Source organism: Chlamydotis macqueenii, chromosome 6, assembly GCF_036417535.1.
Source record: "Chlamydotis macqueenii isolate bChlMac1 chromosome 6, bChlMac1.mat, whole genome shotgun sequence".
Classification (NCBI taxonomy): Eukaryota; Metazoa; Chordata; class Aves; order Otidiformes; family Otididae; genus Chlamydotis; species Chlamydotis macqueenii.
The window spans coordinates 289,494-306,980 of record NC_141561.1 but is presented as its reverse complement, the minus strand read 5'-3'; the positions used below and the strand labels follow the sequence as shown (position 1 = coordinate 306,980).

Genomic DNA, 17,487 nt, shown 5'->3' with positions numbered 1-17,487 from the left:
TCACTCTACTACAAGAACCAAGTTGTTCTGAAAGTAGTGCATTACCAGGAATTCAAGCTGAAAACCTTCCTATTTACTGTGTATCTTGTAAGAATCAGTAGTACTCAGGCTAAAAAAAAAAAAAAAGAATGTGTATGATCTATTTTCCAGAGTGAAGAAAGAAACAGCAGAGTTATTTACCACTTCTTCTTCTTTTGATGACATATACATCATTCAGTCAAAATACAAGTTCAATTCACAAAAACTAGATTCTTGCATGAAGAAATTTTGCATATAAGTTTCTGATTTAAGCCAAGATTTTTCACTCTAGTCAAGACTATCCAAGACCATGATATTTTAAAATTCACCTTTTCAATTTCATGTTCAATTAGAAGAAACTATTCCTCCACATATAAAAATACAGTTGGTGTTGGGTTTGAATGCTGAGAAAATTATGTATGTTCAGTAAATTGATCATTAGATCTAAATCTGAAAGTGGCACAAATCCTTAATTCGATCCTCGCTTCCAAGGCAGCTTCACAAACTGAAAATTTCTTTCACATTCGAAATAGGCAACTTTAAATTAATTTCACTCCTTCAATAAACAAGTACTACGTAAAATGTATTCACATAAAAAACCCCAAACATTTGGCTTTGACGCATCTATGCAATATGTCTGACTTGTAACGCTAATTACAAGTGTTGACAAACAATAAAATCATATCGCAATATATAATTGAGTCATTTTTACCACATGTGTTGATTGCAGAACTCAGTGATGCCGCTCCAGTGGAAAGGCCGCCTTTCGGTACTGCCGAAGCTACAGATGGTGTAGAAGACACTGGAGTCGAAGCAGCTGCAGTAGGGGAGACTGATGATGATGTTAACCGCTCTCCAGACTCCATATCTAAAGAGAAAAGACAAACGTCGGTCTTCTATGGCAGGCAACGAAATCACAAGGTCACTACTGGAGCGTCTGTGTTGACCATGTCTCAGTTCTCATTCTTGAGTGGTTCCAATGAGACATTCACACAAGAGGTACATCACACAAACACCACTCAGTCGTCAGGGGAATCCAGCACAACCGCAGCAGCAAGGGAATTAGGTAGTGCTGCTGAGGAGGCCAAGTACTAAGCCTAAGTCAAACAATTGCTATAAAATCTCAGTTCCAGTCTTTGTAAAATAGAATGCCAAGCACACAAGAGACGTACACTTTTCCAAATTCTATTTTAATCAATTTAGAAAACTGGTGTGTTAAGCAGCACTTCTGATCCGAAGTGATGTTAAACAGTGACTTCCCAAATACTCAATTTGGAAAAACAGAATAAAACCTGTTATCTGCTTCTCCAGAAAGATGTAGTATCCTTGGTTCCTCTCAGCCAGTAAAAATTAATCTTAAAAAGCCAAAGGAAATACAAAAGCAAAACTCACGAAGAAACACAAGAAACATGGGGAAGACACACTGTGCCCATTTTAACTAAATCATCAATTCCTTATTACTAAGTATTTTTTATGTGGCAATTTATGCAGCAAATAAAGTCTCTGGACGTAGCTAGCAAGCAGAACAAAAGATACTACTTTCCCAAAGTGAAAATTCTGCTAACAAGGGAACTAGAGTATATCATACAGAACTGCCTACCCTTTACACAAACAGCAAACAATCACCCTGCAGAGAACAGTACTTATCACACATAATTTTCATGCCTGCAGAAGAAAACTATTTTTTTTTTCTGCAAATACAGAAACTCAACTACTTACAGTGATGGTACAAAAAAGTATCTACTACTACACTGAACATGAGGGCTGTGAACTTTTCCTTCACAACAACAGTAAAAATCACGAATACTATTTCCTTTGAAGAATTTATCAAGGCAAAATATTATTAAACATTTTCAAATTTTCATTCAGGACTCCTAAATACATATTTTCTGCAATTAAATATTTTCTACCCACATTTTAATAATACCTCACTGATTTTTAGTAATCTGTGAACATAATTCAGACAAACTGCTACGCAGTGGAAGCAGGCCACTGAAACATACTACCTGGTTTTGTTTAGTGAGGGGGTCTAAGGTGGCAGCTTCTGTAGGAAACTGCTGGAAGTCGCTCCCCTTTGTCCAGTGGACTCGGCCGGGCCTAGGGCGGACCCGCTGCTGGCCAAGGCCGAGCTGATTGGTAGCAGAATGTTTCCTGATAACGCCTCTGTCATAATGTATTTAAGAAGGGGAAAAACAGAAGAAAAAGAAGGAAAAAAAAAAAAAGAAGAAGTGAAGATGCTGAGCAGGGGCAGAGAGGGGGAGGCACAGGCCTTGTGGGCCTTGCAGGCCTCACCCTCTGGCCTCCCGCCGGGCGACCGACTGGGCCCAACTCGGCCCGGCCTGGCTGCAAGAAGTGGAGAGGAGATGAGAAGTGAAGAGATCCTGAGAGGCGTCTGCCAGCCTGTTATGAAGAATTTCTTGTGAGAGGAACGGCTGCAGATGCCAAGGAGGGGGAGCAGTAATGCAGCTCCTGGCCCCCTCACTCGGGGTGGGGGGGGGTTTGTAGTAGAGATAATGTTAAGCTCGGGAAGAGGGAGGGGTGGGGTGAGGTTATCTTGCTCCCTGTCTCATTCTCCTGCTAGTTTTAGAAATAAATGAATACTTTTCCCCAAGTCGAGTCTGTTTTGCCCGTGACGGTAACTTTAAGGATTTCTCCCCGTCCTTATCTCAAACCTCGAGACGTTTTCCTTATATCATCTCTCCCTGTTCTCTGGGAGAGTGGGGGGAGTGAGAGAGGGACTGCGTAGTCTGGTCCGATCGGGGCTGAACTACGACAAACTACACTGTATACTTTAAATGTTATGTTACATCAGTTAAATTTAGGAATTATTACTACGGATAATAATTAATAGAAATGCCTTTCATAAGGGATTAAGATTTAAGTCTATATCTACATATTTAAGTCTGTAGCATTTACAAACACAAGCATAGTTTCAAGCTACAAAATATTTACTATCTGTAGTGCATATATACAGTTCAACAGACACAACTAAATGTAAGAAAGTACATTTTTAGACACTATGAATGACTGAGCTTGGGTGAGGCCAACAGCCAGTCCTTGCACAAAAACCTACGGTTTTGTTGTATTTTGGTATTGATTGTTGTAAGTATGGCCACAATGAATTTACTGTATATATGGATGGCATAAGAGAAATAAAAAATACATCATAATGGTAGTGTTACAGTAATCACTTGTAAAAGGGAAGGTATTTCTAAGCTTTAATGCACTGCATTCAAAACTCAGGACTGAGACATTGTATTTTACTTGCATTTCCTGATAAAAACATCCGGAACTCTCCAATTTCTAAAGGAAATTGCTGTCATTTTATGTGTAATAATACAGCATTAAATAAGTCTTTACCATCTAATTTATTTATTTTATTTATAATTTTATAAATAATTACAGTTAAGAATCATCTATAAGCAATCCACATGTGTGTCATAAATTAGAAGATATCCTCGGTAAATCGCTACTTTTTAAAATACTGAAATGTAAATTTAGCTATACTTGCAAGCTTTTAACTGACGTAAGCCATTTTTTGAATTCATAATACAGCATCAAATAAGAACCGGGAAAACAGTAACAAACCTCCCTTTTAAGGCTCCCCTCCTTACTCTTGCTTCAGTTTGCAGGGCACTGGGGGTGGTTTTTTGGGGGTTGTATTTTCAAGCTTTAATTCAGCTACTTGTTTGAACTCATTAATAGATTCTGAACTGAAGAAATCATATTCTTTTCCTAGAGACACACACACTTTTGCTTTCAAACTAAGTCAACCCTTAATTATGTTTAGGTAGTTTATTACTCTAACCACGGCAGATGGCTGACTCCAAGAGATAATCCCCGCAACAGCCATTAGTCAGGATCAGCAATAATGCCACTGTAGACCTAATGCATTCTGTGACTAGAAGTCCATACCACTTACAGCAGATCCATAGTCTTTTTAACGTCAAACATAAATTAAGACATTTGTTCCATTTTAGTGTATTTTGCCAGTCCATACTTATGCCGAACTGTCATCATTGCTTTTTAAACTCTCGTATTTGTAAAATAGAAATTGAGTAAGTAAAACCAGGAAAAAAGAACTTGACATTTTTTGTTTTCCAGTTATTTTCCCAGAATTATCCATAGTTAATACTCATGAATGCAACAGAACCCAACAAAAACAGAAAACAATCTCTCATTAAAAAGGAACAAAGACTGGAAGTAGGCACAGCTTTACACAAGGAAAATGTTGTCTTTTATACAAAGCTAATGTTTAATAAAAATAAGAACACTAAAAATAGTTAAAGGTTTACTAAAGGAAACAATAATCAAGTCATTTCACATTTAACAAGGTGAAATTTTTTAAAAGTAAATTACCTACCAATTCGATGCTCCAAACCTTTACTGAAATGTATACTAAAATACAAAACATATATATTCTTACTCTTGAACAGGTACCCATGGGATATTCTCATGTACGTAACGGTATCCTGTCCATGCTAGTTGGCATGCATCAGTACCATAAAATGGGTCTTGAAAAAAACCTAAACAGTAGATTTACTCACCTCCAACTTCCAGTTTAACCTCTACACTCCTATGTATTGCTTCATTATTCCAGTGACTACCTCTAACACAGTGAAAAAGAAGCTGAAAGTGTACCGGTAAAAACATACTTCAGTCTTCTTCAGTCACAAAGAGAAATTTGTAACAACTATTTGAGAGCCAACTAGAGAAGCGTCCCACATCTGGTGATCTCTTGTCTTACATCCAGGTATTTAATTGCATCGTATCATAATATTGCCAGCTCGTGACTATTCCTTGAGTCAATGAGTGCTCTAATGCTGAAGAACTTACAGCTGCCGAAGGGAAGCGCATGAGAGTCTCTCAGAACAGACAGTCCAGCACAGCACAGTTGGTCACAAACGTGAAATGCAGTTTCATTTTATGAAGTAAAATTTAACACCTAACTCTTCTCCTTCAGTGAGGCAGACCCCAAAAGAGTCAGCATACAGAAAGCAAAGGTAGCGCACGGGTGCTGGCCGTGGAGGCAACCCAGCAGGCAAAACAGCATCCAAGAGTTCCGCACCACAATGTCACAAAGGCTGCAGAACCAATCAGGAGCAGGTGTAAAAGCAGTGGTGTGCCAAGAAGTACACAAAACAAACAAGTACCCTGACTAAAACCTCACAGAGAAGAAGTGTAGCACCCACAGGAATGGGTGTCATTCATTACAGACAAGGTATGGACGCAGGAGGCTCCCAGCGACGCCCCCAGCTCCAGTGACAAGGTCTGGTCACAGACCTTCCCACACGCAGCCTACTACTGCTACAATGGTTTAGGCATCTGAGATTTTACACTCAAATACCAGTGTCAATACAATGAATGAGATTCACTTTACATGTCTCAAACGCAGTACAAGCCTCAAAGGCCAGATTAAGTACTAAACATTCCAAGTTTCCCAGAACTTCACTGTAATTATGTCACTTTCAACAATGTACTCTAAGCACTTTACATGAAGCTCTCTAGGGAAAAAAGCCACCACGATAGAATTTTTTTTAGTCTATCAACAACTACAATAAAACTTTTTTTAGTAAATCAACAGCAAGATTGGCTTGTGTTTCATAGGTATCATATCAACTACAAAGGCACTCCTGTCCACAAAGAACCTTAATGTGTTACTGTCAGTTACACTGTGAGAAGCACACCGGACGTTCCTGCATTGTGCTCTTTATAGCCCTTCCCTTTCTAACACTAGGCCAGATTCAACCAGTGGTGTCACTCACTGGTTTCCCATCAGAATCCACAGCAGTGAAAATATTCATAAAAATCACAAATATATCACATGACAATTCCACAAATCTTTTTTAACAGTCTTTGGCCACATAAGGTGACTCACTAAAAGCCACTTAAAAGGAGATCCAAGTCTTACGTTTAGCATAACTGAGTCAGGACTGGCCTGACAAAAATGGAAACAGAGAAAGGAATTGTTCCATTTTAGTGTATTTGGTAACAGGCAATGGCCACGACACCACTTTAAATAGACTCAGCATAAAATACAACATTTTAATAAATTCATCTCTCAACTCCATCTGACAAGATAAACTCATCATTACATGATATGTGCAAAGTAAGCTGCAACTCAATCTTATGTGCTCCTATTCTACAAGTAATTGCATTATTTTTAGTTAGAAATAAACCTCATTTCAAATAAGTCTGCATTCACAAATTTCATGATCTTCGTGATTATGGTAAAGAAAAAATGCTTGTGAATGACAGGGCATTATAATTTGGTTGGTTTACATTCCCTGGACAGAGGAGAGGCACACAGGTCAGGTTAAATTACAATCTGCCATGATCCCCACTTCTGAATAAACCTCAGAATATATTCCTGAAAGCTGTATAACACTGGGAGAAACACAGCCTATCCGATTTGTACCACAAAAAGTGAATAGCCGTACCATACCAGGTACCCATCAGGCAACACAGCTCTGAAGTGAGTCAATGCTGAAGTGACCCAAGTCTACAAATATATAAATAAATCAGTAAAGGCAAATTATCTGTGTTATTTGTTATTCGGTATGAGGTTAACAGTTTTATATATATATATGTTCAGCAGTCATCTCTGTTTTTTCAAATAAGCATCCCATCACCTTCTGTTATTTCCACTTCTATGTTGGGTTAGGAAAGGAAAATCTGAGAGCACCACCCTCAAAACACAAACTAGTGGAGATAGCTTCTGACACAGATGCAAACACCTTCAATCAGCACTGCTCACCCTACAAAAGCAGCCTGCTAGTAAAATCAGTCTGCACAAGCCACTCCTTGCAGCAGAGATTTCAATCAGGTGACAAGAAAAGGACCCCGCCATATAATTTACTTTTGCCAAAGGAAAAGCTGTGCAGTTTGTTCAGCTCAAGAAGACAAGAACTCGTGCTTTAGACAGCAGGATGATAATGATGCAGTGCAACACTGCGGAGACAACATTAAGGCTCATGGAGACATAGGTCATGGAGTGGAGATCACAGGACCATGTGTCTGTATTCCAACACCTCTAAGCAGATGCTAAGCAGCAAGTCGGTATCGGCACTACCTAAAAATGATGCAGAGCCTGGACTCTGTCATGACTGTGGAGGCTGAAGTAACGGTACCTGGAGAACACGCAAATGCAAGGATTCTCTGGCATCAGTTTGGCAAGCTCCCAAAAGAGGCAATTCCACCAGACTCTGTCAAACTGAAACAAATGTTTCATCATTTCAGAACGGTTTCACAAACCTTTCTGCTCCAATGAAAAAAAAAGTGAATCACCGCAATGTTTTATACTGACTTGGGACGAATATCAGTTTTTAAGGATTATATTTTTGAGCATGACAGTTCAGCTTAAATAGATTAAAAACATGTTTCCAGATTCTGTGCAAAAAGTTAACCTTTACTCCTCACGTAACTATTTTTTTTCACATAATGATTATGAGACTTTGATACTTGGTTCATCTGCACTAGATTCCAGTATTACTGCATCTCGTTCTACAGAAGCAAGACTTATAGCGTTTGATACTTAAGTTTGCGAGGGTGCTGAGCATACTGTATCTAGAATCACCTTTACAATTTTTAAAATTATCAAGTATTCTTCAATCTTTGCGTACATCATCATACTCAATAAACATTTTTTTAACTACATAGCAAAAATACTTTTTAAGGTTATCTGTGAAATAGCTAACAGGCACTCACCCACATTAAAAATCCTATGCCAATAGCAGTTTGAAAATCAGTAAATCTTGAATAAGCACAGAAAATAAATTACAAATGAGTAATTTCACTAGCACGCTTATCACAGAAATTACTGTTTGTCTCTAACAAACAAAAACTCCATTTCTAAAGATAGCTGCAAAAATAATTAGAATATTAAGACAAACTATTACAAAGATATTTGTAATATTTCAGGCATTCAAAAGCCCATTTTTAATTCCTTTTTGTTTTATGTATTCAGAAATAATCTGTTAAACATTCTATTTCCTCAAATTTTGAACTACACAATAGATTTGTGCCCAATTTATTCAGCCACTTGATAATCAGGTAATCTTTAACACTGAGCTAAAAAGACACAACGCGTTGCTTCCTTGTTGGCAATACTTTGTCGATATGTCTGTTTCATTGAAGCTTCCCATCCAGAAAACTCTGAATTGTATCTAGAAATACACGTGTAAGGAGGATTCCTATAGGAAATCTATGGGGGGGTGGGTGAGAGGCCCTTACAATGCATTCCTTAACATAGTAGCATAATTTACGTTTAATGACTCAAAAGAATTACGTGCTGGCTCTACAGTCCCAGAAAACTAACTGTGTGCTAGGGCTCCCAGTGCCACAAACATGAGGCGCTCGGTTTTACATTAGTAAGAGGAGCAGGACCAGTCAGTACGCCACCTGGCCACCAGCGTTCTGTGGCTGGCAGTAAGCACCATCACCTGCTTTCATGGTTATCTGTATCCTGGCTCTCTATTCACCTCTCCAAGCTAAACACTAGACTTTTTACATGTTCTTTTCCTGAGAATCACTCGGTTATCTTCCCCGCTCATATCTAAAACTTTGTTATTCTGAAAAAAGTATTCCCGCATATAATCATCCAGTGATATGCTCTGTTTTGTTTTTCTTACCAGTTACTATGCATCTAAATTTTCTACTTCTATCAAGCTGATCTTTTCATTCAGCTATGCACTGCTTTCACACGAAGCACCTAGATATATCACAGAGGTGAAAAAATGCATTTAGAACTCACAAAAGTAGGAATGTACGTTTATACCATTACCCTTTTCCTCACCTACCAGAAAGGGACAACAAAGAATAATGCCATGTTAAAAATGAAGGTATCAGCATGACCAGTGAAGCCCAGCAGCACTATCTCTTTTAATAGACTTCTCAAGCAGGTCTTTAAAGCAGCAAAACTGGAGTGCCAAAATAACACCACTGACAGGGAAAAAAAATTGCTTTGACTGGACTTTAACAGAAAGAAAGGATAAGGAATTGTCTGGATGGCCGCACTCAAAGAATCGCAGTCAAAAGTTCAATGTCCAAGTGGAGATCGGTGATGAGTGGTGTTCCTCAGGGGTCTGTGTTGGGCCCGGCACTACTTAACATCTTTGCTGGCAACACGGACAGTGGGATAGAGTGCAGCCTCAGCAAGTTCGCCGACAACACCAAGCTGTGTGATGTGGTCGACACGCTGGAGGGAAGAGATACCATCCGGAGGGACCTGGACAGGCTGGAGAGGTGGGTCCATGCAAATCTCACAAAGTTCAACCAGGCCAAGTGCAAGGCACTGCATGCGCATCGGGGCAATCCCAGGCTGAGCAGAGAATGGATCGAGAGCAGCCCTGAAGAGAAGGACTTTGGCGGTACTGCATCCTGGGCTGCATCACCAGCAGCGTGGGCAGCAGGTCGAGGGAGGGGATGCTGCCCCTCTACTCTGCTCTGATGAGAACCCACCTTCAGCACTGCATCCAGGTCTGGAGCCCCCAACATCAGAAGGACATGGACCAGTTGGAGAGGGTCCAGAGGATGCCACGCAGATGATCAGAGGGCTGGAGCAGCTCTGCTGTGAGGCCAGGCTGAGAGAGCTGGGGCTGTTCAGCCTGGAGAAGAGGAGGCTCTGGGGAGACCTCAGAGTGGCCTTCCAGTGCCTAAAGGGGGCCTACAAGAAGAAAGCTGCAGAGGGACTTTTGACAATGGCATGTAGTCATAGGACAAGAAGTAATGGCTTTAAACTGAAAGAGGATTTTTATTAGATATAAGGAGGAATATTCTTTACTGTGAGAGTGGTGAGACACTAGCACAGGCTGCCCAGAGAAGTTGGGGACACCCCATGAGCCCCACCAAGCAACCTGGACTGGTGAAGGTGTCCTTGCCCATGGAAGGGGGTTGTAACTGGATTATCTTCATGTTCCCTTCCAACCCAAACCATCCTATAATTTTATGATTCTATAAACAGGAAGAGAGTGTCTGAACACCTCTGTGGCAGACAAATCCATTAACAGTTTTTATTTCACACTCCTGATTTTACTTTTTGTTTATCTGTCTCAAATTCTCATCATCATTGCATTAAAGACATCCGACATTCTAACAGTAAAAGACAGATATTCTACACCGGCAGCTCTAGGTGGGAAAGTTCCTGTGCCTCATATGACTAAACACTTGGGACTTGCCGCGAAGAACTGCATTAACTGGTCATTTTGTAGTTTTAGCTGTGTGAACAGCTAACCAAACTCCTCTGCCACTGTTTTCCCTCCAACTTCAAGTATCCAACAAAATCATGGTCCAGTAAGATTAAAGAATAAAGGGAACACCACTCTGCCTTGTAGTAAATGACTCATCATGTTTCATTACCACCAGAGGTTCCTGAGGTGTCCATTTTCCACGGAATACGGCAGGCCAGCTGTGAAAACACAGCTCAGTTGTTTGAATGGCAAAAGCACCAAAACCTTTCTCCCCAGTGAAGCACGCCAGTTGAACAGGGTCATATACTAGACTACGATGGGTACCTTTTATTGAACTACTACTATTCTGAAGTCCCTGTGATCCTGTCTATTTTTGACACCTCCTTTTCTAATGTGCCTGAAATCTCTGGATCATTCAGGTGCAGGAAAGCTCAACGTAAGTGAAGAACTAGTTTTGGCCTTTTCCAACTCCTCTCTGTAAACACAGCATGTAGAATCACTTGGAGGTACAGGTGTCCATGGACTGACTGAATTACAGGTGCTGTAACGATGATCTGTGTGTAAAGGACAGGAGCAATGGAAAAATAGAAAAAGTTCCAGAAAGTTCACACTGAATCACTTCACTGAAGTGCCTTTGACACTAACATGTCCTGAAATAATTACATACCTAAAAAGATATCTAACAAAAAAGTTTATCTTCCCTCTACATCCTAGTTTTTCCTCTGAGATAAATATTCTCCCTTCAGAGAAGAAAGCCTGAATACAGTTATTCTGTGAGAACCAGGTGAGAAATGCTCTTTCCACCCAAGTCCCTATTTCATCAAGTTAAATGAGAATCAGTATCATACTTTCAATGACCTAGTCATTCATGGGGCAATTCCAACAAGTTTTTTCAATACTGATGACAGAGGATTGCCTGCAGTCAACATTTTAAGCTTGGTTAATACCACCATTGAGAATGGTAAGCGGGAAAGTGCCTAATTAAATTCTAACTATTACCACGTAACACTAGCTCACATACCAGGGTTTTAGGACAGCAGTTTCTAAACTTTTAATGTTAATATTCAGATATATGCCACTTGGTAACCTATCTATGTCCTGCTTTTGTTGTCCTTATCTTCCTCTACAAGGAAGCAAGAAAAGGAGAAAATAACAGTTTGAAAAATTGAAATTACATTTCAGCTGAGTATAAAGAAGAATTTTTTACCCATAGTTTATATTGTAAGTTACAGTGAAAGGAACACTAATTACCAAATAATGTCTTACAATGAAACTGAAAACAGGTGAAAGAGTCGCATACATAACGTGGCTCCATAACCCGTCCTGCAGCTCTCCAGCCTTGCCTACCACAGCGCAGCAAACGAGGCTGCTGACAGAGGCAGAGCAATTGCTGCAGCAGCTAACCAGGCTGCTTCCTCAGGGAGTTCCGAGGGGAAATTTCTTCAGATGTCACTTTTTGGGAACTTCTGGTGGCCTGCTGCCGACAGTAACGGCTGGCTCCCGGAGCCTGCCGCTGCGCTAGCCGTACCCGTCAGTGCCCACCAGCCGGTTTCCGCGCCTAGGGATGCTGTCGCCTAGGGCCGCGGGAGCGCCAGTCGCCTGTTCAGCCAGCGCTGGAGACGCAGCCGCAGAAGAGGCGGGTTGCAGCGCAGCTCACCCGGAGCAAAGGGGCCCAGGAGCCCAGCAGATGACCGTGCGAGGACTGCAGTCACGCGCCACTGGGCCTGAGCAACCGTCCCTGCTGCTTCAGAGAGCTCAACCCACGGAAATCTCTCCTGGACTTGCTCAACTCTGTAGCAATGTTTGATTTGTCAAGATGCAGCAAACCTGAATAAGCAGTGATTGTTTGTTGCACTCTCATATAAACAGTTGGGAACACATTACTAGTAGCTATTTTATATCTGGCTTTTCAAGATAAACAGCTTGGGAAAAAAAAAAAAAAAAAAAAAGAAAAAAAAAAAGATTCCAGCATTTAGTTCTGTTTTATTTTATCTGACAATATTCATGCAGCAAAACAGCAGCCGTGAAAGGACAGGGATCTTAAAGCAACCGCTGTTCTTTCAGCAAAGCGCTATTAAACACACCCGATTATCTTAGCAGAATAAGCTATTTTGGAATAAACACAGAATTGATTCACTGAAGTCTCTACACACAATTGTAAATGTTATTGACACGTGACTGAAACTAAGTGTTTCATTTTTAAATGCAAGTAAAAACTAGTATTTATGGTAAGTGATCTGCTGAAGTTAACTAGTGTTCTTTCATTTTTCAATTCTTATTTTGGTCTCAATCTGTTTATAAAGTTGTGTGCATGGTATACAACACTCTATTATCTAAATAGAAAGTTTAAATCAATGCCCAGTGAGAATATCCAAACGTGTCATTGTTATGCTCAACTGAACGGAGTTCAAATAGCAGGTAACTTGAGTGCACCTCCCAGAAAGTAAGTTTAGATTTTTCTATAATGAGTTCTGAAACCCTACTGTCAAATGATTACACTGGTATGTTACGTTTTAATTTAATAAAAGTTCCTGTCCTCATAACCGTAATTAGTATTGTATAAAATCTTTTGCATTGCTAGCTCTGTGACAGAAAAAAACCTAACATCAAGAAAAAAACTTCACCTTTTATACTAAGGGTCCAAAAGAGGTAGGCGGTGACAGGGGATGGTGGGGAAAAGAGACAGTACATTCTCCAATATATTACTTTGATTAAACATGAATGAAGAGTCAAATCTGAAAGAATAAATAATAATATTTTTAGAATTAGACTCATAAGAAACTTGCAGTTCAGTTATATTTGAATAAATTCTCTTAACAACTGCGTATTAGCACCAAATCAACACAATAAAAGACACAGAAACAATATGCAGACTGTTTTCTGAATAAACTTAATAGTTACGCTCTGAAATCACCTATTTATGTAAGTAGCTCTCATACGAACTTTTCTTAGTATTATGTAACGGCATTTATTATTAAAGAGACAGCAAACAGGACAACGCAGTGTTGCTTAGCAGCAGGGTATTCTTGACCACTGCATGATTCGTCTACAATTTCCTAATCCATTCTGTATTCTTAATGAGTATTGCCTTTTATGAAAACAGCAGGCCTTGAATAAAACGTTATACTAATTGAACAGATACTCAGTGTTCAACATATCTGTTAAAAGTTACTTTTTATTAAGGAAAATCCCTAAAACATACAACCACCTTTCTGTGAAAGTATGTATTTATTTCAAATAAATTTTGCTTAATAGCTCAAGGAGGTTTTTTTTTCAATTTCAAAGCTTGTTTTTTCATGTACCAATACACATATAGCAGTGCACTTGCACAAGATAGTAACTTCAAGCACTTAATTAGAACTGTCTTGGAACAGATACAGAACTAAATGGGAAATACAATACAAAAGAGAAATACATGTGTCCAAGAAGTTTGATACTGGGACAGCCTTTTTCTGAGGGTTTCCAAACCCAACTTTCAATCTGTCATTTCAGAAAATATCAGAAGCATATTTTCTGCTGACCTTTTGTCAGTCAGAAAATCAGCTCCAGTTTAGACGTTGTACTGTACACCTCTTCCCATGGTTCAAAAGCCAGACTTCATCTCCTCAAGCTCAAAATCTAGTCGTAGCTCCAGTCACAGGTGCCAACAGAGCTTGAGAAGAACTTACAGAGGGAATGTCCTGCTGGACCTCTGACGGCAAAAGCTGCCACAGGTTTGTCTGGTAATTGTTAAAATTCAAGAGTGTTAAAATTCATACCTGTGCCAAACATGCTGGTTAGTATTTCCATAACTGAGCCTTGCCTATCTTTGCCAAAGAACGACAGAAGGCACGAAAACAAAGACTAACTCTGTGAAACCTAATGTATCTGCTCTAACACACATATACAAAACCTCCCCAAAACTCACTACAAACAATGTATTTTGCCCACCTGGTATTATTTTGCTTCATGCTGGGGAAAAAAAGCACATAAACAAAACAAAACAAAAAAAAAAAAAAAACCACCCCAAAAAAACAAGTGGGCAGAGAAGAAGTCAATCCAAACAGTTATAATTTTAAAAGCATAAGCTTTTAAAAGGGGAAAGATAATTTGGGAAATTTCCCTTATAAGGTAAAGATAATTTGGGAAAGAAATAACTACAAACCCGGAATTAATTAATGGGCCATCCCCTCTAAATCTTTCAAAGAATGGAGAGAAGATGAAGAGAAAAGGATTGCTTTACCCTGCAGTCCTAAACTTACAGAGTACCATAACACCACATGCACTCCAACAGCTAAGAAGGAGCAAGGATGTTAATCAAACTCCTTCATAATACATGGTCTAGAGTCTGCATTAGCTGCTGCCACTTTTTTCTTTTTTTTTTTTTAAGATTTTTCATCCTAACTATTTAAGATACCATTTTACTCGATGAAAATTTGCTAAAACTAAAACAACTATCACCCTCTGATGAGAAATGAGTTCTTGGATACTTAGTCAGAGTTCCAGAAAAGCATTCAGGAGAAACAAATCTTTTGAATGTGTACCTGCACCAGCCCCAGGCTTTGCACTGGGTCCTGATTTTGCTTTAGAATAGCACTAAACTTCAGTCTCATTATTCTAACATTAATATTGTTTCACATTTAGACAAAAAGAGGAAAAAGTCAAACATCTAAATTGTACATTCAGTTCTCCAACGCCAACGAAGACTAGTTTTACCTACTGAAGCCCACCAGCCTCTAATATCATTGAGTGAGTCTTGGTGCCTTGACTAAAAACCTAATCGTGGAAGAATGCTAATTCCTCTGGTTTGAACTAGTAAAGCGCCTTGCCGTGTCATCTAGCAGGAATGCAATGGTTCCCACTGAGGCAGCAAGACTGAGACACAGACAAACGGTTTCCACATTTCCATGTTGTTCCACTCACATAGTTCTTTGGAAACCCAGAACCAGTTTTAGAAGAAAGTATTTTGTGCTGTACTAGCCACCGATTCAAGTCGGCTTCATCATTGGCGTCCACCCTGATTTCCAAAATATCCTTCTCAGGTTATTTGTTCATGGTTTCTTCCAGTTTTAGGCATTAAGATCTTTTTAAAAACTGATACATTTAAGCAAACAAAACCAAATAAAACAAAACAAAACCCTCCACATACACACAAGAAAGTCCACTGAAGTTTACCTGAGCTGAGTAACTAGAAGGAACAATGGGGTTCTTAAGATATAAAGAAATAAAACTAAGCCTCAACAGAAGGCACAGCAGCTACTGCGATGTCAGAAGACTATCCTTGCTGACTCCATTCACAATGTTTTCCTTACACACCAAGCAGATGCAAACCTGACATCTCAATGTTATTTACACACTTGAAGGAAGTGGTTAGACTTAAAAAACCTGACAGATTGCATTTTTATTTCCACATACTGGAGGGAAAGGAGATAATAAGCCATCCATATTTCCATCTACAAAAAAAACCAAAAGCACTCGTTAGAATATATGTAGATTTCAGGCTTCTAACAAAGCCACACGCTAAACATCACATTTTCCTACATTATTAAAGAATACTAGTTAAAATACAGGAGTCCATTTTAGCTCTACTTTCTTGGCAAAGCTCAGTAATCATTTAAGGACTGACAATGATACACAGTATTCTCATCAACCACTCCTTCAGAACCTAAGGGCACTCGGCAAAGGCAAGCTGGAACATCACGGTAACACCCGAGTAACAGACAAAACGGCAGCTCTTTCGGGAGCCCGGGAGGAGGAAGCCCGGGCTGCCCTACTCCTGCCACACAGCATTCACTTCCAGAGGACGGCAACAACCAGCGTGCAGCGACAGCCTGCGGCTGTACCCTTCGTTACTCTCTGCCCTTCTTGTGCTGCAAGCATGGCTGCATCCCTCGACCGCGGCTGCCCCCCTACATTTCCCTCTCCCAGGGGGACACAGAACTGAGCCCCTGAACCAGTAGTTCCAGCAGCGCCCATCAGGGCCGTCCCTCCCATTTTACAGGAATCCACTTTTGCCAGGTAAGGTAAGCTGCAGCTTTGAGCCAACAAGTTCAGCTGTGAGGCATCGAGCTTGGAGTCTAAGAGCCTCTATACAGATACGGAGTATGGAAAAAGATTAAAAATAGCAAGGGAAGTGTTTTTAAAACATCAGGACTGCAGGACATTGGAAAAAACTGATCGGGGTTCAGGAAGCCAGCTAGATAGTGAGGGAGCGCAAGTCTGCTGGAAGACATGCGCGAGTTCTGCTGGCGCCCAAGTTAGGACATTTCTTAGACATTGTCAACATTAAGCACTGTTGTAACTTATTTGGATCATGAAATTATACAAAATTTTACCTAGTACAAGGAGCAATTCAGCATTTTGTTAAAAAAATATGGTATCTTGTTTTGTAAGAGGGATTAGTATCAAATAGTACTGCAGGTCACAGGTCTTTCAAATTAAATAGCCACTGTGAAGGGGCTTGTAAGGGAGGCAGCATCCATAGGAAACCTAAGACCATCCCACAAAACCTTTATTTTGCGGTTAATTCTGCAAACATGAAAGGCCACAGTTACACAGAGAATGTTGACTGGAACTCATTCCACAGCAATCCTCAAAATACATGGGTAAGCATGGGAAAAAACAGTGCAAATCGACAGTTTCCAAATACCAGGTCTTCACAACCACCTGAGAAGAGCAGCCCTTTAATAAACTAATACAGCCGGAATCCCTCTTCCTCACCATAGCATTTTTCCTGCCTTGTTCCCCTCGAAATAGACCTGTATCTACGTGCTCTAGCCACCCGTCACGCTCTTTTCTCTCTATGTGTAACAAACCATGTGAATTAATAGGTCAAGCATCTCCAAAAACCTCTTTCTAAAATAAGCTGGAAGAACACTATCTCTGCTCCTCATCTAGAGTGAGTAGAGTGAAAAAACACGTATTTCTTGTATATGTTGTATACTTTACAAATTCTTTAATAAGTTATTTACTTTGAAAATATCTATTAACTATCTATTACAAAAGTATGTATTTATTTTAACTTGAATCATAATATTTCTCCAGATTGCATTTTCAGTTCCAGTATTTGTCAACATAGTGGACACCTCCTGTTACTACATGAAATTGTACATAATTTTATTTCCATAGTAAGATATGATAATAGAAAAAGTAGATATTTTGCAGAGCAACAATGATTTTGGTTAGGAATTCACTACAGTGGTTTCTTCATACTCTAACTGGCTTACAAAAAAGTCTTTGGTACCAAGAGCACAATATTATTTTAGTATGCATTTATATTGGAATTGTAAAATTTTACCTAGCA

General features: G+C 39.7%; 1 protein-coding gene across 13 annotated transcripts in view; it reads right to left on the bottom strand.

The window, feature by feature from the left end:
* Window positions 1-17,487, bottom strand: part of BAZ2B (bromodomain adjacent to zinc finger domain 2B) — a 153,965-nt gene that overhangs the window by 74,834 nt on the left and 61,644 nt on the right. For all 13 annotated transcript variants that reach the window (XM_086750532.1, XM_086750541.1, XM_086750535.1 and 10 more), the window contains exon 3: window positions 731-886. In XM_086750532.1, the coding sequence (XP_086606658.1) occupies window positions 731-884 (154 nt within the window). In that variant the 5' untranslated portion in view covers window positions 885-886. The remainder of the gene's footprint in view (window positions 1-730; window positions 887-17,487) is intronic.